The sequence below is a fragment of the Agelaius phoeniceus genome, chromosome 18 (assembly GCF_051311805.1).
Source record: "Agelaius phoeniceus isolate bAgePho1 chromosome 18, bAgePho1.hap1, whole genome shotgun sequence".
In the NCBI taxonomy this organism is placed as follows: domain Eukaryota; kingdom Metazoa; phylum Chordata; class Aves; order Passeriformes; family Icteridae; genus Agelaius; species Agelaius phoeniceus.
In genome coordinates, this window is record NC_135282.1 from 10,585,646 (window position 1) to 10,610,436 (window position 24,791).

A 24,791-nucleotide genomic window follows, 5' to 3' on the forward strand; every position below is an offset into this window, starting at 1 on the left:
CTCCCATGCAGTTCACCAAAAGGCTGGAGAAGTAGCTGTTCTCCTCCCCAGTAAACACTGGGAGAAAGCTGTGTCAAAGGCACTCTGAGGTAGTGCCACTCCTAGCTCAGGTAGCAGGAGACCACAAACCCATGACAATGAGATATGGGCGTGAGGAAAAAAAAAACAAACTAGTGTCAATGAGCACAGGCCCACTGCTGACTTACTCTGCCTGACCAGCCCTCCTCTCTGCAGAGCCTGGGAAGCAGGAGCAGCTGCAAGTGGCACAGCCCACTGCACTTCCACACAAACTCCTGGCACAGCAATATCCCAGGCAATGGCTGGGCACTGCCACAGCACTCAAGCACTCAGAGAAAGAAGATGTACAACCATTTCATCCCAAACCATGCTGTATGCTGTGAGGAGAGCTGCAGCCTTCCTCCTTCTGCACTTTTTCTGATGGCTCTGCTTTGAGGTGTACCCAGCACTCCAAAATGTACTTGCCTCGCAAAGACATATTTATTGTAACACATGTACTCTATTTGAAAGCTGTTTCCTGCTAAAAACTAAATCTTATACAGTACATAAGTGTGTGTGTATATATATATATGTGTGTGTGTGTGTGTGTGCACACAACTCCAGGGCTTCAACTCTGTGTATGACTGTAACTGATATATTTTATTGCCATTAAAACCTACACATGACCATCTTTATGTCTCCTTTCAAGGCAGCCTGTGGGCTCAGTTGGGTGGTCTCAGCACACACCTGTGAGGTAAAGCAGGGCCCAGATCCTGCCTAACCCTGGCTACAGGGGATACATACATCTGTCTCCTGCCATGGATAACTTGGGCAGACCCTCACTCTGAGGCACCACATCCAGCACCCACCAAAGCTCTGCCTGCACCGATTCTACACCCCCACGGGCCGTAAGTGGGCAGCTATTGTGGTGCTGAACCACCGCAATCCCCCACCCCCGCTCTTCCCTCCGCGTTGGGCCTTTCCCGGCTGGGCCGCGCCGGGCCCCAACAAAGGCGGCCGCCGGCGGGGCCGTCGCGATGGCAACGCGGCCGCCATGGCAGCTGGGGCCCGGATTAGCGGCTCACAAAGCCGCCCCGCAGCGCTCCGGGCCCGCGGCCTGCCATGGGCTTCGGGAGGGCACCCACCGGGGGCCTCCGGCACCCCAGCACAGGCGAACCGGCATTCCCGAGGGATTCATCCCCTCGTTCCAGCCCCGCGGCTCTGTGCAGGGCCTTCAGACCCTTCCACCAGGCTGGTGCAGCCCCTCCAACCTGGCCTTGGACCTGCCCCAGATGGGGCAGCCACAGGTTCTCTGGGCAGCCTGGGCCTCGGCCTCACCAGGAACAACTTCATCCTAAGAGCCAATCTAAACTTACTCTCTCTCTCTCTTTTTCAGTTTGAAGCCGTTCCCCCTTGTCCTGGCACTACATCCTCTTGTAAATGATCGCCCCCAGGAACCTGGTGCCTTGAGCTAGAGGAATCAGACAGGATGGCTTGGTCCTCCCTGCTTTCTAGGTCCTAAGTGTTCCTATGCCTTTCCTAAATAAGAAGGTAAAAAAAGAGGAGTGATTTTTTTTTTTTTTTTGCATGGTTTCTGTCTGGGCCAAAATGTATTTTTCAAAAGCATCTATTCTAATTTAAAGTGGTGGCAAATCTAAGACACACTCAGACTTGTGGCCTGAGGGTGACATACAAACCTTCATGCAAAAGCCATCCAGCAGCCTGGATTCCCCTGTCCTCAGAAGCAGAGCATGATCTCCCCCTAAAGCCAACATCCAAACTGAGCTTGCCACTGGATTCTCAACAATTGACTAAAAATCACCACTAGGAACCTGGTACCTTGAGCTTAAGAAATCTGCTGTCTTCTCTCTAGATCCTAAGTGTTCCTGTGCCTTCCCTGGACAGGCAGGAGAAAAGAGGAGCAATTTTTGTCCTGCCAGGTACTAAAAAACTGTGAGGGCACTTGGAAGAAGAATGAACAGAGTTCACTCAGAGAAAGCCCTTTCCTCAGAGGGTAAGTCCCCTAAAGAAATACTTTAAAAGGGCATCCTCAACAGTTCCTTTTCACACAGTCCCAATGCAATTCCAGTAGTACTAGACCCAAATTACAGGAAAAAGTCTACCTGAAAAAAAAAACATTTTCTGAGATGAGGATACCATGACTGAAGCTTCAGCACCCCTCACTTAAAGGTACCATAACTACAAATGATCCATCCAGCCTTGGCCAAAATACCTGGGGGTTTTCATTCCACTCTAATATCTCTCAATTTTCCCCATAGCAGATAACTAAGAATGAAAAGCAGATAACTAAGAATGAAACGGGAAGCCAATGACATCCTCATGCAGATTTAATAAAATAATAATTTCCCATGCCAGTTTGATAGGAAATATGGATGCACTTTCACAAAGGCAGATTTTGAAAGTTGGTAGTTTTGAAAGCAAAGGGTTTGTGGAGATGGACATCTTCCACCTGAACTGCAAATAAAAATGTCTGAGCCGGTCCTAGAAGGAATCATAGCAACACATTTGTAGTAAAGTTAGGCAGAAAAATAGTAACTGTTGAGACAGCTTCCACATGGAAAATAGAAACCAAACTATCTAGAAACCACTCAGGCATCCTGTCAAGAGACAGACAGCATTAACAGCCCTGTGAGGTTGTCCCAGCTGCACAAACAGGACAGGCCAATTCCAGGAGGAGGATACACGGACAGAGAGGCTGCCTCCAGGGAGCAGGTGTGCTGTGCCTTTCAAACCCTTCTTACCCTGCTCTGCAGACCCACGGGCAGAACTCTGGGAATGAGACTTGGCCAAGGGGACAGAGCCTGCTCCATGCCACAGAGAACAGAACAGACTGTCCAGGTGTCCTTGCCCGCTCTCACACAGGCACCTGGCAAATATCAGGTGAACCCCAGAAGACCTGACTGACCATTACTGCTAGAGTGGTTTTGGCTATGTGCCTACCAGATGCGGAGCACAGAGAACCCTTTGTTCCAGAGGCATTGTTACCACAGGCCAAACTGCCTACTGCCACAAGAGAGGTGATCAGATTCCCCTTCTCCTCCCCTCCCCATCTGTTCATGGCAACCATGTTATGTGTGAGAATTTACATAAATTGCCCTCTGATATGTGGAAGAAAATCCAAAATCCAGTTTGGAAATCCACAGCAGGTTGACAAGTAGCTTTGATCCCTGAAATTTCCAGAGAGCAGCAGATTAAGGATTAATTAATTAACATTCTCCCAATCCAAAGTGAGGAAAATCATGGCCACTGTAGGCACAGAAACAAGTCTTCCTTAAAGACATTTGCCATCAGTATCTGAAGGTTTCCCCATTAGTCAGCAGGGAAAACTCATTGCACACACCTAAGTCAACCACCCCATTCTTGTGGCAGGACTACATGAACAGGGATTTGTGACAGACCCTCATCTGATCCAGCACCTCAGATACTGTGATTTTCCCTCATGGCAACAGTAACAGCCATCACCCCAGAGAGATCTCAGGACCTCTCAGGTCCAGAATTTGGATGGAGTATTAGATGGCAGCCTAAAGGTCAGAACCCTCCTCAGACCCCAGATCTTTTTTCTTGTTTGCTTCCAGGGTATTTTTAGAGAGGAGATCTCTCTCTGGGCAAGAGCTGCCTCACAGAGGCTGAGCTTTCATGGCCGACTCATCCACACACAATTACCTCAGGCCCAGTGAGAGATGCAGACTGGTTTTAAGCACTTTCCAAGCACCCTTGGTGCTGCAACTGATTAGTGAGTCATGCAAAGACGTCACTGGGAATGTATTTCCTGCACTGCTGCTTCACCAAATGTAAAAGCACATTACAAAACCATGAGTTCAAAAACCTGATTCAGGTGCAGGCCCCCATTTCTTCCAGGACCTCTGCACTTCCAGTTTCTGTTAAGATCAGCTTCTCTCCTGATGACAAACAAAAGACCAGCTGCATCAAGTTAGAGCAGAGCTCTGCCTTGCCCAAAACCTCCCAAGATATCAACCAACAGACAATTTTGGAAGAACATAAAGATAAGGCAAGGATATTACCACAGAGCCCAGAACACAACATCCCCATCCAAGCTATTTGTGATTTGGAGATTTTCTGAATTCAAAAGGGTGTCTGTGTATGTTAAAAGACCTTCCATGAATTTGCCCAATCATTTTGGAGCCTATGTAAATTTTAGCAACAACTTCCCGCAGCAAAGATTTCATAGTTTAGATATGCTCCATGATAAAATGACTTTATTTGTTCTAAGCCTCCTCCTATCTTGCAATTTATATAACCTTCTCTACCACAAAACTTCATCAGAACAACTCTTGCATTAGAAAGATGATCTGAGTTTTTTCAGTTTTGATTTGAAACAAATAACCTTGCTTACAAGATCAAAGACCCAACAGTCCAAAGAAATTACTCTGATGGACAACTCCTTTTCCTCCCCAAAAATAATACAGAACAACATGTCCCCACAGGTTGAAGTAGCAAAGGAGGAAGCTGCAACTTGAGCTCCTCTGGCATTCTCATACATGTTGAACTAGACAGAAGACTAGCTGTGCCTGAGGTGGTAGCTGCAAACACCTTCCTCCTCTCTTTCTCTTTCAGGTTTCAGTGAGGGTGGTAGCCTGAATCTAGAGAAGCTGTTGAAATAATTCCTTTTGCTGTCTAATGATCTTCAACACCATCCAACTTAAGCCAAAGTACTTGGCTACACATACTGTGAATGAAAGTCTTTCCAGGACTTCTGTCCTACAGTTGAAAAAATAATCTCCTTTAGAAAGCATGTGCATGGCCTGAGCTTGGATCTCAGAGAGATTCAAGTTTTGGAACCAGAGAGGTGTTTCCTAGAGATCCTGCTATGCTCAAAGCCCTCGCAGCTGCACCTGACAAACCACAGCCAGCTTGAGATCACTTTTCAGTCTCTCTCTCTCTGTACTAAAAAAAAAAAAAACAAAAAAACCAACCCACTTTTGTATTTTCTTTCTCAGGAAAACAGCAGCCCATATATTTTAGTCAGAGTTTTGGAAGGGAAAAAACCCCAAAGTGATTCCTCTTTGAAGCAGAGACACAGTGTATTTGGGATCCTCTTTGAAGCTTCACCTTTTGTGCCTGTTAAAACCAAGTATTTTGATATGAAGAACTAGGGTGCCAGTCTCTCCCTCTCTTGCTTTATCTCTAAGTAATACTCACGGATTTCCTTTTCACACATTTTCACCTTTTTTTTGCCACTTCCATTTTACAAAGGTGAGAGAAGGTTTTGGACACAGCAAGGAAAGAAAACAAAACAAAACAAAAATAAGAGAATAAGCAGAAATGCCAAAATGGAAAAATCACATCTGGGACTTTTGTCTAATGAAATAGAAAACCATTTCCTTTGCAGCCCAACTAAAGTTCCATTTTTTTCCTGCTAATGGATGTAGGAGGTGTGCTGCATCTGACCTGAGATGCACTGACACCAACCACCTTGGTAGGCTTGTGAGCTGCAGTTCACGGATTTGAACTGGAGAGAACATTATGATAATCTAATTTGACCTCATCTGTTCTGCAGGCCATAGCACTTCCTCTTGTAATTCCTTCAGCATGTACATGCTTTCTGTCTGGGCTAAAATGTATTTTTCAAAAGCATCTATTCTAATTTAAAGATCTTAAATGGTGGCAAATCTGAGACACACTCAGGCTTGTGGCCTGAGGGTGACATACAAACCTTCATGCAAAAGCCATCCAGCAGCCTGGACTCCCCTGTCCTCAGAAGCAGAGCATGATCTCCCCCTAAAGCCAACATCCAAACTAAGTTTGCCACTGGATTCTCAACAATTACTAAAAATCACCCCTGGGACCCTGGCACCTTGAGCAATCAAGACAGGATGCTGGTGCTCTCAGCTCTCTCCTCTCTATATCCTAAGTGTTCCCATGCCTTCCTTGGATAGGCAGGAGGAAAGAGGAGCAATTTTTGTCCTGCCATGTCCTAGGTGACTGTGGGGCCACTTCAAAGAGAAGGGAATAGTTACAAAGCTCTTTCCTAATAGGGTAGGTCCTCTAAAGAAATGCTTTCAAAAGAGCATCCTTAACAGTTGCTTTTCACACAGTCCTGATACAATTCCAGAAGCAGTACTGGACCCAAATGACTTGGGAAGTCTTAATGAAAAAACATTTTCTGAGATGAGGATACCATGACTGGAGCTCCAGCACCTCTCACTTAAAGATGCCATAAATCAAAGAGATGAAGACCACTCATGACGTCTGGGACACCCATAAAGATGGGATTCGAGGTGACCTCTGAAATCTGGGAGGCCCAGCACATCATAAAGAGCCACCAAAAGAGACTGTGCATCAAAATCATGTTTTCCACGAGCAACAGCTGAAACTGAAGGCAACAGGCTTAACCCTACAAACCATACAACAGCACATTCAGAGCTCAGAACTCCAGAGGTGAAGGCCACAAGGCTTTCCTCTGAAATGCACTTTCCTATCGATCCTGCCCATCCAAGCTCTCTACTATAGAGAATCTCTCAGGAAACAATTCTCCTGGCCATGGGTGAATTATTTGAGGCTTAGTCTGGAAGATGGTTACAGGCCAGGAATGATGCTTTACACAAGAGCTCTGAAGAGTCTCTCATCTGAAGTGCACAGATGAGTCTGAAAATTGCCCTGAAAACAGCAAGTCAATCTGACCATCACTAACATCTCCCCATGGAACCTCCCCAGAGCCAAGGGGGCAACTGCTCCAGCCCCACACAGACTTGAAGCTCTGGATGTTGTCCAGGACACTGGTTCTTCAGAAATGAATCGCTGTGCAGAACTCTCCCTCCTGCCCACTCCAGAAAACCGGCTCACACAACCAGTCCTTGCCTGACATCAGAACACCTCTCAGCACACAACCATTAAACAGGAGAAACATAACAGCACCCCAAAAGAGCTGGAAAGGACTGCTCAGACTAGAGCAACTGTAACTGCCTGTAGACTGAGTGCCCTGTGACATGCTTCTTTGAATTAGCAGGGATACAGTCAAGGTTAAAAGGGGATTATGCCAAAGACAATTTGTTTTCCTATCAAACACATCCATCAGCAGCACAGGAGAACTTGCAAGTCCAACAGCCTTCAGACTGCACAGACACATGAACACCACCACCTTTAGTGGTGGCACCCTTGAGGATACCATGTAAAAGCTCTTGGGGACACAACAGAGTTTGCCTATTTCTTATAGAAAATGAAAGCACACAGAGCTACCAACTGGCAAACACGAGGATATCCGACCACTTTCTCTTAGAAGTGAACAGAGTCCCACTTTGCACACCAGGACATGCAAATTTGTCTTCAGAAGCAAAGTTCTGAGGAGATACTTGTATCAAACTTTCTGCCCAAAAGTTTCACCAATATGGCAAATCTGGTTACAAAACCCCCTTTCCTTTCACTAATTAGTGTGCCTTAACATGACATCACCCTTTTGTAGGAAATTTCAAAAGAAGATTAATACCAAGCCTTCATCCCCACACTGCAGCTTCCATGGTACCTCCCTCCATGACCATGATTCCATCAGCAACGTTCTGGCTGGGTCATCACCCACCAAACCATGTTCTTCCCTCCTAACTGGGCAGGAAGGTTCCAAGAGCTGAAGAATCCAACACTTCCTGCCCCAAAGAGCAAATCTATGCACAACTCCACTGAACAACAGTGAAACAGTGACAACGTCCTGCCCACAGAGGTGACCACACTCGGCACTTGGGTACAATGATCCCCTTCAATTCCTAATCCCATTAAAAATCTTGGGATCCTTCAGTCTAATCCTGCTGATAGCACTCCTGGAGATGCTGACAACCTCCTCAGCTGAAAGGTCACAACTGAACTCCCTTCAATGCTCAGATTTGGTTCAGTCTCACAATTCACACACCTGGCTGTCATGGACCATGGCACAAGTGACTTCCAGCCACAGTAGCCCACCCTTCCCTGAGCCACCACTGGCCACAGAAGAGCCAGACCAACACAAGGGACAGCCTTAGTGCCAAACTTTCTTCAACCATACAAAACTTACACCACCACTTGCCCAAGACTCAGCAGAAGTTTCAGGACCAAAAGACTTATTTTTAATACAGGATTAATGAAAAATAAATCACAAGGTTTTGAGTTAGAAACAGGCCAAAATCAGAGGTTTGATAAGGCAGCCACTCTGTTAGGAGCTACAAACCTTCCTCCAGCATTTGAACAAACTGCAAATCTGTGAGCCACAAGAGGCTTCTGGATAGGAAAAATTTCCCATAGCTGAGGTCCTAGCAACTCTGGGAACAAGGATAAACTCTGTTTCAAATCACCACAGGGCAGGAGTCACTGGCTGTAGCCCCTACAAGGACATTACAGCCAGCCAGCATCTGTAACTGACCTTTAATCTACTTAACCCTTGCAAAAGACTCAAGCTTCTAATCCCGCCCCCACAAAAGTTCAGAAAACTCCTTTTGCCCCAGAAGCAACAGCTTTGATCCAACATCACTCAAGAGACTTACCTTTCCAAACTGCTCGAAATATTGTTTCACATCCTCCACAGTAGTGTTCACAGACAGACCACCCACAAATATCTTCTTCGTTCGGGTCACCATCTGGAAAAGGGAAGGACAGGAATTCACCAAATAAACCCAGAGCGAGCAGAGAACGAGACTCAAAAGGCCACTAACTCCCCTCTGCTGCCGGGAAGTGCTTTTCCCTTTGCTGCAGGGCTTCCAACTTCTTGAAGCCCTCTGGCCAAACACAGCTGGCAGATCTGTCCCACACCAGATTCATGCTCTTGTCTTCACAGAGCCCACCACACGTGCCAGCACCCAGCCACCACCTCCTCGTCAGACAATTACCAGCCTCCTCCCTCACCAGCCTGCCACCACTCCCTTGGCACTGTGACACCACCCCAAATGTGTGGGGCACAGCTGTCCCTTCCCCAGCCCTACCACTTTGCACAGCCAGCCTCTTCCAGGCAGCCCCAGAGGTGCCTGCTCTGCTCCCAGGGTGACAGGAAGCCATCACAGGCAGGTTCCCCAGGCTTTGCCCTCCCACCCCACAAATTGCACAGCCTTCCAATCTGGAATGGAATAAGCCTCATTTCACTACCATTCTCCAGGCACTTCAATGGAGCCCAGTCAACACCCAGTTAAAATGCTTCTGCCTCTGCAAATGTAAAGACAAGATCCCTCTGCCACTTGTCACTGATACTGCTGGGACAAGGAAGAAAACTAACTACCCTGAGAGGGGCCATGGCTGCCAGGCTGAGGCACACCGACATCCTTTGAACCAGCTCTCCAGCTGCATCCTCCCCTTAGCTGCTTGGCTACACCCCTGCTCTCAGAGGAACACATGGTCCTAATTACCCCAAGGAGCATAGGGCTAATCCGCAGCAATTCCCTGCCTTGGAGAGCAGCCCGTTCTAACACTAAAGCACCTTCTGTCACCAAACTGCTTAATGGAATTAACCCAATTCCTACCATGTGCTTCCTGGCTCCAGTTACTTGGGATACCTGCTCACCAATTGTTCTCAGTGCCTGAACCCCTTACTTCCCTCCTACCACCAGTCTCCTCTTTCCTCTCTGCTTCTCAGCACAGCTTCTCCTCAGCTCTTTCACCCCTAACAGCACTTGGAACACAGACTCTAAACTTTAAAAGCCACATCCAAGAGCCAAGTTAAAGGAAGACCTAAAGTCTAAAGGCAGTCCCCAGCATCCTGCTGGCTCCTCAGCTAAAAGTTTCTAGCTGCACACCTGGAAAAAGTTCCTGCCACTGTGCATTTTAATGCCAGAGCCTCTTGTAGGTAAGATCCAACACCAAACTCCTTTAGCCTTTTCCAGTGCTGAAGCACACAAGGGCATTTCACAAAGTGAAATCCTTCTCCCCTTCCCTGCCATACACCTATTCATCACACACAGGTGAACACACACACACAACACTCTTCCACCTGTGTCACATCACAGCATGGAGCTGCTCCATATCTCCATGGGCCTGCAACTTCCAACCATTGTCTGCAACCTTGGAATGACTAAGGTCACCCTGGGCAGCATTTAATCCACCAGCTCTATCTAGTGCATCCTGAAGTACAACCAAGGGGCCTCCTGGTTCCTTCAGTGCCATGCAAACTCCCAGCACTGTGCTCCAGGTGAGGCCTTGAGCAAATCCCAGCGAGCACCTCTGTTGCATGCATTGCCACTTTGCACAGAAGGACAAGGTTCACCACCACAAATTTTGCCCCTTGTGGCACAAGGGCTGCCCACAGTGCTTACCTTGGGCTGTGCTCGGCGAGGGAACGCTACCTTCGGGTCAATCTGAAAGAGATGTGGGGAAGAACAGGTGAACACATTTTTCCTGCCTATTTACAGACACACGGTTTCCTTCATGTGTGCAGCTGTCTCTGCCCATGTGGCACCTTGCTAAAAACTCAAAGAATCTACCTGAGGTTCATAAAATGAAGCTGGCTGCAGACATCTTTCCCTCTTGGTAAGGTGTAACCCAGGAAGACTACAAGTCCCAGCATGCAGTGGTCCATCTCCAGCTGAGCACTGGGCAGATGCACTGAGAGCCCATCACATGCTGGGATTAACAGGCTGGGCTGCACCCTCCCGCTTGGCCAGCCCCTGGGTGCCTTGCATCACCAGCCTCATATTAAAAGTGATTTATTTTGCCTTTTTTGCTCTCACCCTTCACTCTTCCTACAACTACAAAGTTCATCTGGGTAGTAACAAGACAGAAAAGAAGCAGCACACAAACCCCCAAACATTTCATCCCTTCAAACACAGAATGAAGGGCAGACAAAAAGAAGCAATAAAAGAGCAGACAGGATGGCACAAATTAACCCGAGGAGCCCAGGCCAGGCGGCTGCGGAGGCTGCGGCCGCAGGGATCGTGCTGCCCCTCTCCCCAGGCCGCGCTGCACACAAAGCCGCGATGCCTCCCTCCCTCTCTCCCTCCCTCCCTCGGCGGGCTGAGCCTCCATTGTGCCTGTTCAGCTTCCCTATAAACCTGCTGCTGGCCGGAGCAGCCGGGCCCGCGCCGCCATCCAGGTGCCGCGTGTTCTGCCGGGCTCAGCACGGATGAGTGCCTGCCTACATCAGCCTCACACCACCACCAGCACCACCACAAAAGCTGGGACAACACCAATGCAGCTGCAAGCCAAACACCCACAAAGCCTTCTCTCCTCCTCAGCCACCACTTCTTTCTTTATAGCCCATTTTTACAGTAACTCCTGTAAAGTTACATCACATCGGGGATGATCCAGACCTACAAATCAGCTTACAAAGACCTGTGGTAAAGGCAGGTTTGGCTCATCCCCACACTTGGACAGGCTGCAGCTGGGAGGGCAGCCTGGAGCATTGTCCCATCAGCCCAGCAGCTCCAACAGCCCAAAAGGAAGCTGTGTTTCTCCAGCTCCTCTCAGTGCTTTGTTCAGCTTTCCAGCCTGGCTGCCCTCCCGTCCCGCATCCTTTTACTTGACTCAGAGCCCCGGAGCTTGGCCCCCCTGTGCCCTTCCACCAGCTCCTCTCACTGCCTTCCCCACCTCCATCCTGACTCACAGCTTACAACATAAATAAACTCAGCACGTAGGTAAACACAGGCAAAACTGAAGAGCACAAATAAATTCAAAAATAAACCTCGCTCCCCAAGCTCCAAGCGCCGGCAGATTAGCATACCCTCCAGTGCCTCCCTGGGGCATCGGAACCATCCAGGCCCTCCCCTCCCCAGGCACATCCCCCCCCTCCCCACTGCTTCCTGGCTAGTGCAGACACCCACAGCGAATTCTGAGGACAGGGGACGGCAGGAGACCAGGAGGTTGATGGCAGATAATAAGCAAAAACAATAATCTACTGTCTTTTACTTCTCAGCCAGTGTCATTCAGCTCCTGCCAATAAGATGCTTTCATACTCAGCAATGCTAAGCTCAGCCTCATTTTCTCATTACCCTGAGTGTGATCAACTGGGCAGAGATAACGTGTCCTCCTGGCTGGAGAGAGCAGGCAGTCATTTCACAAATTCTTCTGCACAACCAGCTATTGTTGCAGGTAGAGGGAGGCTGGGGTGACTGATTGCAGGCGCAGCCCTGGGAACACGCAGAGGGGAGCGAGTTCGGTGCCGGACTCAAGTTACTCAAACTGGACTGCTCCTTGGCTGCTGGAGTCTTTCCTAATTAAAGCAAAGGCACCGGTACCTTATTCCCTCATTTCTGGTGTTAAAACAAATAGCCCTGGAGGAGTTGTGTTTCAGTGTCACCCACTGACGTAATGGATCCTTTTTACAAACCCAGATAGAAATCTGCTAAGAGCATTCAGAACTGCTCAGATTGTATCCAAAAAACAAAACCCCAGATCAAGCTGCAGTGAATGGAAGTCACCTGAGCTCAAACTGCTTCCAGTTCACCCCACAAGACTTTGGTAATGAGGAATCCCACTGAAGTTGCAGGTGTACTAACAGGCCAGCCAGGTCCTTAGTAATACTCTTCAGGCCACCTAGAGCTTCATTTCATAGCTCAGATCTCGTAAATGCTGTGTTAGCCTAGCTGGTACCAGTGTCCCAAAGCACAGGGAAGGCTGGGAAGGACCTGCCAGACATCAGGACCGGGTTTGTTCTTTCATTGTACCTCTGTCACTACCTCTGCCCTGCTGGTTGGCACTGCATGGGAGCTGCAGATCACTCCCTCCACCACAAAAGACAAACCCAGCAAAAACTCAACAACAGCAACAAAGAAACAACGGGATGACCCAGCACTGCCAAGTGCTCTTCCCAGAGCGTGGAAAGAAGCAGCTCAAGGCAGCGGCCAGCTGCAGCTTTACAAAGTCACGCAAATCTTTTACCTTGAGACTGTAAAGCCAATTCTCATATCAAGTATTTTCAAAAATAACCCTGTAGTCTGCTATCTAGCTTACAAACAAAGAGGAGTCTGAAAAGAACAAGGCTGCCCCGAAGAATTGGGCCAAGCGCCTTCATTAGGGTAGGAAGAATCAGAAGACAATGAAGCAACAAGTTGAGAAGACACAGTCTATCAAATGCTGTTTGCCAGGAGACACCAAGCCCCATGAGAAGGCTGTCCTTAGAGGGCACCAGGCCTTTTCCTGCAAAGTTTCATAAAACTCTAAATTAAGATTTAGATAAGTTTGTGTCATTTAACCCATGACTCACAGCAAAGCCTTTCACCTCAGCAGGGAAAAGGCATATGGAGGTTCCATGTGCTCCCATAAGATCAACCTCTCACAAGGCAAAACACCCTAAATCATCTGACCCAGCTGAAAACTGCACCAAACAACAAATAAGAATGAAGGGGGAAGAGGACCAAAGTTCCTAACAAAGAAGGCCCTGGTGAAAATTGTCCCTATTCTCTGTGCCTGCCGGCGGGGCGAGCAGAGCAGATGCAGCAGGGAATTTCAATGGCCACGAGGCCCTTCTGTTCTCCTGCAGCGCCCACCGTCCCTCCCTGCCCGCCTGGGCTGCGCCCGGGGCCGCACAGCGCCTTCGCACAGCCCGGCAGCGGCAGCCTGGGGAGGAGAATGGACAACATGGATTTCAGCTCACTCCCAGCCCTGAAACACTTCCAGGATTAGTGCTACAACCGACATCCATCACTTGCCTTTTCAAGAGGGGTCTATGCCAACCCACAGACTCATGACAGGACTAGCTGATCAGAGACTGTGTTTACACAGGCTAGTGAGAAAAAAAAAAGAAAGAGAGAAAAAAGAAAACCCTGGGCCCTCCTCAAAAGACATTACTGTAAACCCACCCCCTAGAGAAAAATTCGCATCACTCCTGGAAGGAGGAGGGCCAGGAGTCCTGGGGACCAAGCCTCAGCCAGGAAGGCTGGGGTGGGTTTAACCAGGAGCTCCCATGGGGTGGAAGGACCTGTGCACATCAAAGGGAGCGATCCAGGCAGTTAAACAGGAACAGACATAAATCTTGCTGCAACTCATGCCGTAAACCCTAAGAAAGAGGGTCTCGCTCTCCCGCCCTCTCCTTCTGCCAAGATAAAGACTAGGACGCCTGGGCCACGCACTGCAAGAAATAAAACTCTGCAGTTGGACTCCTCAGCAGCCCTTGCCTGGAGCCAGAATATGCCCCCTCACCGTGCCATCCCCTTGCAGCCCCGGCCACTCCCCCATCCCTACCCTCACCTTCACCCCAGGGCAGCAATAAGGAAAAGGAATTCAGGGGAAGGCAAGTCACTGAAACTAAAGAGAAGGGACCTCCCACTCAGACATCTCACCCCCACCCCTCAAAACAGTCTGCACATCTCCTGAGCACCACAGATCCACAAGGCAGGACCCACCACCTTACGCCACTAGTCCAGTGAGCCACCAAATCTTTCTGCTGGCCCACCTGGGGGTCCTCATCACCCAAACTTGCAAAGTGAGGGCTGGAGCCACAGCCGCTCCAAGAAGCTGGTGGTAGCCCACACGGGCAGACACTGGCCACACTTGGAGACAATAAAGTCCTGAACCTCCGTGACCAATACAAAAACTTCACCTGGGGAGACCACAAGAGAGTCTCTGGGGTGCACAGAATGAGGGCTCTCTGCCGGGAAGGGGGGATGCACAGGCCACCATGGCCAGGGAAGCAGGGCCTGGGCGCTGGGGAACAGCACCCCTGAGGAGGGATCAGTGCTCAGCAGCACACAGGATGAAAGGGCGGCTTCCCTCTCTCGGAACGCAGCCATGTCTTATTTCCTGGGGCAAATCCTCATCCCAAACGTATTCAGGTATCCCAGCTTCGAGAGAGCTACAGTCACTGCCGGGATGGGCCTTGAGATGGGCCTTACAACCAACGAGCGAGAAGAAAACCATCACCGGGATCCACAGACCCACACCAGGAATCGGCACACGGTGAGCCCTGTGCTCGGGCGGCAGCTAGGCTACCCGCCGGCAAGTGGGACAGAGAAGGGAACGATCGATCCGTATCAGGAATCAATAGTTTACAACCTCTAACTGGAAATCAAACACTACAATCGACGGCTGCTCCGAGCGCAGCCGTTCCGCCGGTAAATGCACCCCTGAGATGAGAGAAGTCATCTCACCGTCTTGGAGTCCAGTTCATGTCTGGATTGGGCCAGGACCTTGTCGACGCCAGCCTGGTCCATGAACGTGACGAACCCGAAGCCCCTGAGCCCCACAGCCCGGGCAGGAGAGGGGATGCGGAGAGAAGAGAGAAAGTTGGTTAAAGTGGCGGTCGGGCCGCGGCGGGGGCGAAGGGAGGCGCGGGCCCAGCCTCTCACCTGGATCTCTTTGTCAGCGGGTCCCGCATCACCAGGCACTCCTTCACCTCGCCGAACTGGCTGAAGTACTCCCGCAAGCCCTCTGCAAGTACAGCACCCACCGTGGGTGTCCCGTCCCGTCCCGGCCTCGCCGCACCCCCCCCGGGCTCAGCCCCAGCTCCGCCACCCCCGGCCCCGGCGGCAGGTGCGGGGCCCCGCGACGCTCACCTTGCGTGGTCTGCCAGCTCAGTCCCCCGATGAACATTTTGCTGCGGGAGGAAGGGGAGAGCCGTGAGCGGGGCCGCGCCGGGGGGCCGCGGCACCCCGCGGGGGTGGCGGCAGCGGCGGCGGGGCCGCGCGGGGAGGGGAGGGCGCGGATCGGCCATGTTGGCAGCGGCACCGCCGCCGCCGCTGCCTCCGCCGCCGCCGCGCCTGCCCGGGCCGGGCGGCCGGGGCCGGGGGAGGGGGCGGCCGCGGCCGGACCGGGGGGGGCGGTGGGGGTGGCCGGTGGCGGCCGCTGTGGAGGTACCAGGGGTCGTGCGGGGAGTCCGGGGAGGCGAGGCCGGGCTGGCTGCCGTCTGTCTCCATTCGGACCTCTTCTCCCTGCGAGGAGCGGCGCCGCACTCCCGGGGCAGATGAGCGCTGGAAAAGGGGCCGGACGGACAGGCCATGCTGCCCCCTCCCCCGACCCCTCTCCGCCGGGCGGGGAGGGAGCGAGGGAGGAGGGCCCGGCGGGCACAACCTGCCCGGCTCCTCCCACCCCCGCCGGCCCGCCGGCCGCCCTGCGCATAAAACCCGCCGGCGGCACGGGGGCCGAGTGCCGGGAGCCGCGCCCGCACCGCGCTGGGGGAGAGCGCCCGGCTCCGGGCTCGGCGGCGGCAGGAGCAGCCCCGGAGCTCGCAGCCGCTTTGTCCCTGGCCGCGCTGCCCGCACCTGCCCCGGAGCGGTGGACAAAGGGTGACGGAGCCAGGCCCGGCCCGGTGCGCTCGGGCTCGCTGCGGCGGACCCCGGAGACCCCGGCCCTGTTCCTCCCGGTGTTTCGCCGCCGCCGAGGGTGCTTCCAGGTCGGGACCAGGACTGCCCTGCTCACCCCGGGATCCCGACCGGGCCGCGGGGAGTCGAGGCGCCTTCTCAGAGCCCTGGTACCTCCGTGTCCCCTGGCAGCCCACGGGGACCCTGCAGGGGTCAGGGGCTTCCTGGCCTCGCCGCTCGCTGCCCCGCACGGCAGTGCCCAGGCTGCAGGACCCGGGGCAGAGCTGCTGCCGGGCACCGCGGAGCCCCGTAGAGCCCCGCAGCACCAGGTATGCACAGCCCGGCCGCTCTTCTCTGCCTGCGGCTCAGTGGGAAGGGGGTAGGCTGGTCCCCAAGGCACCGCGCAGTTTCTTACTCATTCAGGCTGACAGACTCGTGCGGAGCTCCATTCGAGTTCCACTGCCACACAAGTTCATTCACATACTGCTTCTCGAGCAGGTCTGTGCACTCTGCCTCTGCTCTTGGGCAACCTAGCCCGGGTGGCTGGAGGAGCTCAGCAAGGAACAAATGAAATACCTGTAAAGTTGGAGTCAAGAGGAGAGCTGAAATTTTGCCTGACTGTACCAAGCATCCTTCTGGGAGAAGGCATTTGTTTGCATCTGTGGCAAATCAGAACAGAGCAGTGCTCAAAACCTCTGGTGTCAGTGCTGTGACCCCTTCTCATGTCAAGAGGGTATCACTGGATTCCAGGCATAAGCTACTGTGATGCCAAATACTTCCCACAGGCATCCCTGGCTCTGCTCCTTCCAGCATGGGTCCCCCCTGTACCCTCTCACTGCTTAAAGCAAGGTATTGACAGCTCAGGTCAGTGCCATCCTCATTTGACCTTTCTTCCCCTTCTCTCACGACTGTTCTTCCACGTCCCAGTACACATCCTCTCCTTCCTGGAGAGGAACCACTACACCTTAGTTATAACAATACTTTGCAACAGTATCTTTGTTAGATGGGCTGCAACTCTGAGTAAGTTTATCCTCTGCCCCTTAGCTCTGCCAAACCACCATTCACCCACCCCATTTCCTGAGCTGGTTCAGGATCCTGTCCTGTGTCCTGGCCCTGTGCTTGGGCACAGCAACACACTCAGCACCAGAGCCTTGGGAGCTGCCCCTGGGAGCTGAGCTGTGCAGCATCCCAGCTCCTGCTGCCACCGGTCCAGGCTGAGCTGCTTCTCCAGAATAACCCACTCTTCATTCCACAGGGCTGAAGTCATCATTTGGGTGGAGGTGCCCTGGGAGGCAGCAGGGCTGGTGCAGCAGGGAAATATAAATAATGACAGACAGAGGTGGTACTGCAGCTGGCAGTGACGGCAGGAGTGCAGAGCCAGTGGAAGCAGCGGTGCTGGGGCAGCACCCCAGCCATCTCCCCTTGCACCTCCTGAGAAACCTGGACAAAGCTGGGCTACCAGAGCCACCTGCCACACTGCCCAGACTCAGGGATGTTTTGCTCCTTCCCAGCACCTGCTCTCTCCCATTTGGGAGGCAAATACTTTAAAGGGGGAACTAACTAACAATTTCAAGTTACCTGACACAGGTTTTATGTTCCGTTATTGCCCAACCTAGGCCCACTACTAATCCTAATTAAAAACAAGAGGGGGAAAAAAATAAGAAACAAGAGCTCAGTGTTGGACTCACTAAAAGATAACATCTCTTGGTTTGCTACCAGTGCATTACTATAATTTTAAACGTGCTATTTTTAAGACAGTACAGGTTGAACACTCTGAGGGACACTGTTAAAATGCTTCATTGTCTTTTTTAAATGTTTATTATTTTATTTACTTTTTCTCCACCAAAATAATATTGGAGAGGGGAGAACAGGATCAATGTGAGTTAACATCTGTGAAGACCAGAGGAAAAAAAATGAGCCTTCAGGAAGATTTGGGTGGAGAATGTGGTTGGACTTGCATCACTGGCAATGACACAGTAACCTACCATGTAACTTATTCCAAGGTTGTTTCCAAAACATACACATATTTTGTATTTCCACCTTAGGACCCCCAAGTGCTTTGTAAGTATCAATTCATTTATCTCTGTAATGCACAGGACAGTGGGTCTTGAAAAATCCGCTGATTAGTGACAGTAGGAAGCTTTCCTCACGGAGAAGTAAACATATAAAACATTCCAGACCTTATGATTGGAAAGATGATCTGCCGAATATAAAATAATGCAGCATTGTATTCCTGGGGCTGCAGACAGACAGCTGTAGTGCCTCTGTGGCTGCTGCTGAGAGGTTGCCAAACACCAGCGAGATTAACAAAACTGCTCAGTTTTCTTGCTGCTATTCAGTGTCTCATGTGCGGTAGAGTGACACTATCAAAATCATGTCCACTTCCTGCTGAGGAGGATGATTGGCAAAGCTCTGCCCAGCACCAGTGGCAGACACTGGAGTTATTCATGGGGAGAGGGAGGTTCCAAAATGTGGAGGTTAGGGGAGGGTCAGGGAGAGCAGCCGCCTCTTTTCCTCCCTCATCCTATAAAGCTTAGGGAGAGATTGTCTTGGAGACCTGTCTCTTGCTGGGAGGTTTTGGCAGTCAGGAACCATGAAAAGTTTTGCTTTTCATTTAGTTTGGACAGTTAATAAACAAATTTGAACTGGAATTGAAATAATTTTTGTAACACTTGCATTACAGTGCTGAAGATGCAAACCTGGCAGGTATTAACTGTGGCTCCATGGGCAGCCTGGGGGCATTGCCTGGCTCTGGCAGTGCCTTCTGGTGGTTCTCACGCCTGCTTCGGGAAGGATGCTGACCCTCTGGAAGGGCTGATGGCAAAATCCTGCTAGGCCATGCATGAGGCAGCCAGGGGTGTCTACCTGGAAGGGAAGCCACTGCTCCAGCAACTACCTGCCTGGCAGGAGCTGGCTTGGGGCAAGAGTCAGGCACACAGGCAGAGAGGAGCTATTTAGGGAAATTAAATTATTTAGATTCCACTCAGGTGGGGGGAGGGACAGAGTCAGCAATAGGAAGAGACGAATAACTGCAAATGCACCAAGGACTTCTTTAATTCTTATAAGAAACCTCAGGGAGCAAGATTCATGGGGGTTTACATGGTGCAGAGCACTGAAAAACAGGATGGGTGGGAATACAGAAGAGGAACAGGGTGGCATGCAAGAGAAACATAGGTGTTAATAAAGAGCAGGAGAAAGGGGATAGCAAGAGTAAATAGAGATAGCTGGGATAACTGCAAAAGGAGTGAGGAAGGAAGGAGGAGACCACCCCCAATTACCACAAAGCAGCAAGAGGAATTGGAGCCTCACAGGGAAAAAAAGGGAAAGAAGTCTGCAGGGAATGAAAAATAAAGCATCAAGAGAACTTGCAGAGTAGTAAATTCAGTGTAGGGATTCAGCATAAAATAGCAAACCCAGAGAGAGGTCTCTGAAGGACAGTAGGAGATTGCAGGCTTCCACCCGCTGTCCTGGAAATGATGGCTAAGGGAAAAATCAGAGAGCCCTGCCTGCTATTCTCCCTCTCTACAAACTCCAAAAACTACTACGTGGCGTCTAGTCTCCATGATCCTGTCTAAATCAGTCCAGCAAAGAGGGAGGAAGCCCTGGCTGCTGAGCTGTAACACAGGAGCTGTTCCATGCATGGAGTGTGCCCAGCAGCCAGGTCCCACCTCCTGCAGCAGCCTGCAAAGGACCCCCCTCCCCAAGGAGCAGAGGGAAACATTTTCATTTCCCTTTTTTTTTTTTTTTTAATACTCCAAAGACTGCTATAAAGTGACAGAAAGCAATAACAGATTTGAAAAATGAGACCTCTCTCCTTGAAAGTGCCCTGAGCTCCACCTTCCCTCTATAACCTCTTAGAGTTTGTCCCAGCCTTCCATCAGGCACTGCTTTCTGCTCTGTCCTTTCTCCTACCTAACCCCTTCCCAGTCTTCACTTCCTATGGAGAAGGGACCTATCTTAGAGCATCCACTGTCAGGAAGCTCTTCCCCAGCTGAGAAGCAGAACATTGCCTCTCATTCTTCCCCTCCTCACCTGGAAGCTCAGAGCTTCCCATGGTGGGGTACACAGGGACTCATTTCCCCACCATTAGAAAAGAGATATGAGGATGGATGCAAGCAAAATCCACCAGATGTGCTGGACTCTTTTAAAGAAGATTGATTAAATTGTTTCTAATGCTCAGTGAAGGTAAGGCAATAGGTTTAGTTGATACAGAAAGAGATAAATTTTAGATATCAGGAGAAACTAGCAACTATAAGGATGGCTGAAGATGGGAGCGGGGAGCCAGGAAGGCTGGGGAATTACCATTCAATAAAATTTTGAAGAATAAATTAAACAAATGTCAGTTTGGTGATTATATCCTGTTTTGTTCTTGCACATTACATGCATAGATGGAGCCTAAAGAAGAGGAGTAACAGAGAAATTTAGGGGTTTGGTCCATGGGTTCATATCAGGGCAAGTGACAGTGCAGCATGGGGCCAGGCTCACCAAATACCAGAAGACTGAGAAGACATTTGGGAAAGAGCTGTGTGAAGAGGGGTAACAGAAAAAGTTCTGAGTCACATTTGAGAGCTGCCAGACACCTTATACAAAAGGGATTTGCATACTAACATTTTACCAAAGTATTAAAGTTCTGAATTTAAAATCCTGTATCCCAGTGGAAGGGGGGCAGGGTGAGCCCCAAACACACCAGCACAGCCAGCACATGTTTGCAATGTCTCCTTGCAGGGACAGGGCTGTGCCCGGCTGCCCAGGGTGCTGGGCCTCCAGCAGCAGCTCCCCAGGCAGTGATGCTGCACTACCCTGCACCTGCACATCCTCTGCAGGTCTGACGTGTGTGTGAATTATTAATCTGGGCATGGAGTCAGCACCATGTCAAGGACCTCTAAAATCTGCCTTAAAGAAGGTCAAGTCCAAGAGAATAGAGGAACAAGGGGGAGAACAGGACTCAAGGGAAGCACTGGATTCCCTGCTGAGATGCTTGCAGGAGGCAGAAATCTGGGTCCTGGCACTGTCCCAGAGCAGCACCAGAAGGAAGCACTCAGAGGAGCAAACAGAGAACTTTTGGCTCAACACATGAACAGGAGCTGAGCAAGCAGAAGCTGTTTCTTCATCCCCTCTCTTTCAGGATATAATCGATTTCCTACTCTGCTACAGCACTCGCACTGGCTTTTAACTCTCCCATTTCTTCAAGACTTATTTTCTAATCTAAGATTATGGGACCTCTGCTCCACAAATCCCAATGGCACTTCTCAGAGGATGACATTATAGCATCCAGGTACTAAAATGGTGTAAAGTAACTGGGGCTGAGTAACTGTTAAACTTAACAGCACAACATTGAGAAGGTTTGCAGATTATTTGGAGGAAAGAACAGAAAAGAGAATCTTTAAAATCCAGGGTGCATGCTGGAGCTCCTGAGATGAGAAAGGTTCAGACCAAGGCAAGTATACAGGACAGAAATACACCCTGTAAATCTTCCTAAGCAGCTCAGCCTGTCCTGGTTCCCCAAGGTTTTGCCAAGGTATTTTGTTTGTACTTGTCACATGACTTACATCAGGCATCACATCCTAATCAAGACGGACACCAGTGTCTTCCCAGGCAAAGCTGCCATGCTCAGATTGCAGGAGAGGCTTAGCTGCTCTTACACGTCACTGCTGCCTGAGCCTCCTCCCTGCTGAAGGGGAAAGGAGGCGAGAGCCTGCCAGGGTCCAGGTGCACTCGTGGTCAGTGGTCTCTGGTCATTCTCTTGTTGCTGTAGAACAGGCTACTGCAAGGCACAACTCACCCAGTGTGTGTTATACTCAGAACTGGTTTTCTACACCAGTGCACCCAGCACAGATGCTCTGGAGCAGGAGTGGTGTCCCCCAGAGAGGAAGGGCTTCCCTCACCCCAGGGCACGTCTTTACTCAGGCTTACAGGCTCCCAATCCTTCCAGGCTAGGGAATGTGAAATGAGATGGCTGTTACTAAATACTCTCGTTTCAGCAATCTTCACCAGCTTTTAAATGTGTTTGGAACTAGAAAAGGCTCAAGATCTGTTCTTTGGTCCCAAGACACAGCGATTGCCCTGCCCACACACCCTGTGAGCTGACCTCTAACTGAAGAGAAGCTCTCATTCTGCACTGCTCACAGTCTAGTGGGAAATACTTTGCTCATGCTGCTACTTGTCCATCCTTGCCCATCTTTTTCTCACTTTTCACAGCCTTAAAGCATTTATCTTTTCACGCCTTTGCCTGCTGTGGATTTCCCTCAAGGCTGATTTTGCTACCTTAGGGTCCCTTATGCCATTTTCTTTTATCTGGGCTTTTTTGGTTTTGTTTGGGTTTTCTGGGGGAAAGCGGGGGGCGGTTTGTTGGTTGGTTTTTTTGGGGGGGGGATGTTTGGAGGTTTGTTGGGTTTTTGGTTTGTTGAGGTTTTTTTGGTTCCAGGCAGAAATCTCCCCACCTACCTCATGCCCATGCAGTTCCATGAGCTGAAGTAAACTGAGTCACTGACCCTTTTCCCACCAGGAGTAAGTAGTGATTCACAAACTGTTCCTCAGAGCTCCCAGCTGGCTGGTGGCCAAGGCACTGCAACAGTGCTAAGGACCAGCCCCCTCCAAAGTAGCTGGCCAGGGCATTATTTAGCCAAGGCTAAGACAGACAACATGGAGATACTCCTTCAAAAGCAGGGACACAGAGGAGCAGCAGGAAACCTCTCTCACAGTGGAGGTGTGAAATGTATACTGAAACCATCCCTTTAGTAAAAGTATGAATGAAACAGTAACCTCTACAATTCAAAGTTTCTGTCAGATACATTAATCAAAATGGAGAATAGTAATATTAAATATTTAAGTAATATTAGCATAGTAACATTAAAAAATACTTAAGGCTGAGACAAAAATGTGTTTAAGATTTTAGTTCCATCTCCATGCCATATTCCCAATTATTCAATGAGCAATTCTGCACTCCTTTTTGCAGGAATGATCAGTGCCTTTTTAGAGACATCAGAAGAAAGGACTCTCATGAGTTACACGTGAAAGAGAGGGATCATACTCTGGTTTAAGACATCTTGACTCACTGGACTTGTAATCTGATTATATGGGTGGTTTTGGAATCCCTGTGCAGTATGTCCTGCCCTGCTCTAGCCTTTCCCTTCTGGACGTAATCACGTGTACTCCTTCACAGACACCCTGGGCTTTGGAACCTGCCCACTTGTGATGGATGGAAATAGTGAGGCATCTTCCAAAACTTCCCACTGATTTTAAATGTTTGAAAGAAGCTAGGGAAGAGTAAACATTCCTCTTCCAAAGAAGGCCTGGGAAAGCTCTCAGCACAGAGCATTTTCTGCAAAACAAGCCCATGGTGCACACACAAGGTCTGGGATTGTTAGTGCACAGGTGACCAGGCTGAAAGCACAAGGCTCAGTAATTTACACCTTCTCTATGGTTTTAACTGCCAGGCATCCTGGCTCTGTTTACTGCCACTCTGCTGGACACCCAGGAAACCAGTGTTCTACTCTCTCAAATGCTACAATGTTCCTGTAACAGAAAGGGTATTTAAATCACATTTTCAAGGGTGAATCTAAAAGGACCTCCCTCTCTGGTGTTTGAAGACACCTGGGAATAGAACCGACAGCTGCTAGCAGAGCAGCTCTGGAATAAAACAAGTTTTTGAAGTAGAAAAGCTGCTCTTACACACTCCTGCTGTCAGGCAAAGCATGCTCAAGTGTGCTGGTCATTCTGGAGCCTTGAAAGCAATGCAGTGTGTGGCAAGTTCACTCCCAGATGCTGGGAGAACAAGGGATTGTGGGAGACAGTGTAAGATGGGGAGGGATTTACAGAGAAAAAGCAAATCAGTGGAAGTTCGTTGAGCCTTACTTCCCTTTTGGTTTGTTTTTAGTGAGGCTGCAGTAGGAAAAAAATTAAGATTTTATGCCTGTGTTGCTTTAAGGACAGGAATGCTGGAAACAGAGGTATTTGATACCTTTGCTGCTAATTACAGTGCAAGCTCCCAGTGTCCTGACAATGCCCTTGTCCCTGACCTGGAGGGGCCTCACTGTCTCAGGGTCAGCTGTAATTTAGTTTCAGGTCAGACCTGGGACTCTCCTGCCAAACCAACTGCACTTTGTTTTGAAGTAGAGACCATTTACTAGTAAGTCTGAGACCATCAAACTCATTTCACTAACAAGAAACAGGAACAAAGTGCAGGGCCCCTGAGATGAAGGTCAGTGTTTGACACAGGGAGAGTTCAGCTGCATCATGAAGGAAGGGGCTGTTCTGCCCACTGAGCCTCACAACCACAGCAGCTCAGATCTCCTGCTCTCTTCAATTAAGTGAGTTTATTACAGACAGGCCTAGGGACCAACCAAGCTGTGCCAGGCCCTGAGCAGGCAACAGCACTGTCAGGCCCCACCTTAGAGCACTGCTCACTGCTCCAGGGCAGCTCCATCTCACAGGAGGCTCCAGAGGAGTGAGCTCTTCAGTGAAGTCATTAGTTGTTTATGCTGCTCCTACCTCTTTCTCACAAATTGGCCAGGTGATTTGGGCCAAGAAAATTCTCTTTTTCTACTTGAAAACCAAGGGGTTTTCTTCCTACCTCAAAAAAAAAAAAAAAAAAAGTTTCAAGATCTTCAGAGAGAACATGCTGCAGAAAATAACTCA

The 24,791-nt window shown here is 50.0% G+C and overlaps 1 protein-coding gene and 1 long non-coding RNA gene across 6 annotated transcripts in view; both read right to left on the bottom strand.

Annotated features, from left to right (window-relative positions):
- Positions 1-15,908, bottom strand: part of MSI1 (musashi RNA binding protein 1) — a 30,252-nt gene extending 14,344 nt beyond the window's left edge. For all 4 annotated transcript variants that reach the window (XM_077187715.1, XM_077187714.1, XM_054645623.2 and 1 more), the window contains exons 1-6: positions 15,712-15,908; positions 15,411-15,451; positions 15,204-15,285; positions 15,006-15,090; positions 10,239-10,280; positions 8,484-8,576 (exon numbers count right to left, since the gene is read on the bottom strand). In XM_077187715.1, the coding sequence (XP_077043830.1) occupies positions 8,484-8,576; positions 10,239-10,280; positions 15,006-15,090; positions 15,204-15,285; positions 15,411-15,451; positions 15,712-15,770 (402 nt within the window). In that variant the 5' untranslated portion in view covers positions 15,771-15,908. The remainder of the gene's footprint in view (positions 1-8,483; positions 8,577-10,238; positions 10,281-15,005; positions 15,091-15,203; positions 15,286-15,410; positions 15,452-15,711) is intronic.
- A 461-nt stretch (positions 15,909-16,369) lies between these two features.
- LOC129128367 (uncharacterized) overlaps positions 16,370-24,791 on the bottom strand; it is a 43,870-nt gene continuing 35,448 nt past the window's right edge. The window contains exon 5 of one of the 2 annotated variants that reach the window (XR_013184625.1): positions 16,370-16,730. This is a non-coding gene — a long non-coding RNA (uncharacterized LOC129128367). Of the gene's footprint in view, positions 19,020-24,791 lie in introns of both variants that reach the window. The other variant, XR_013184626.1, reaches the window with a different exon arrangement.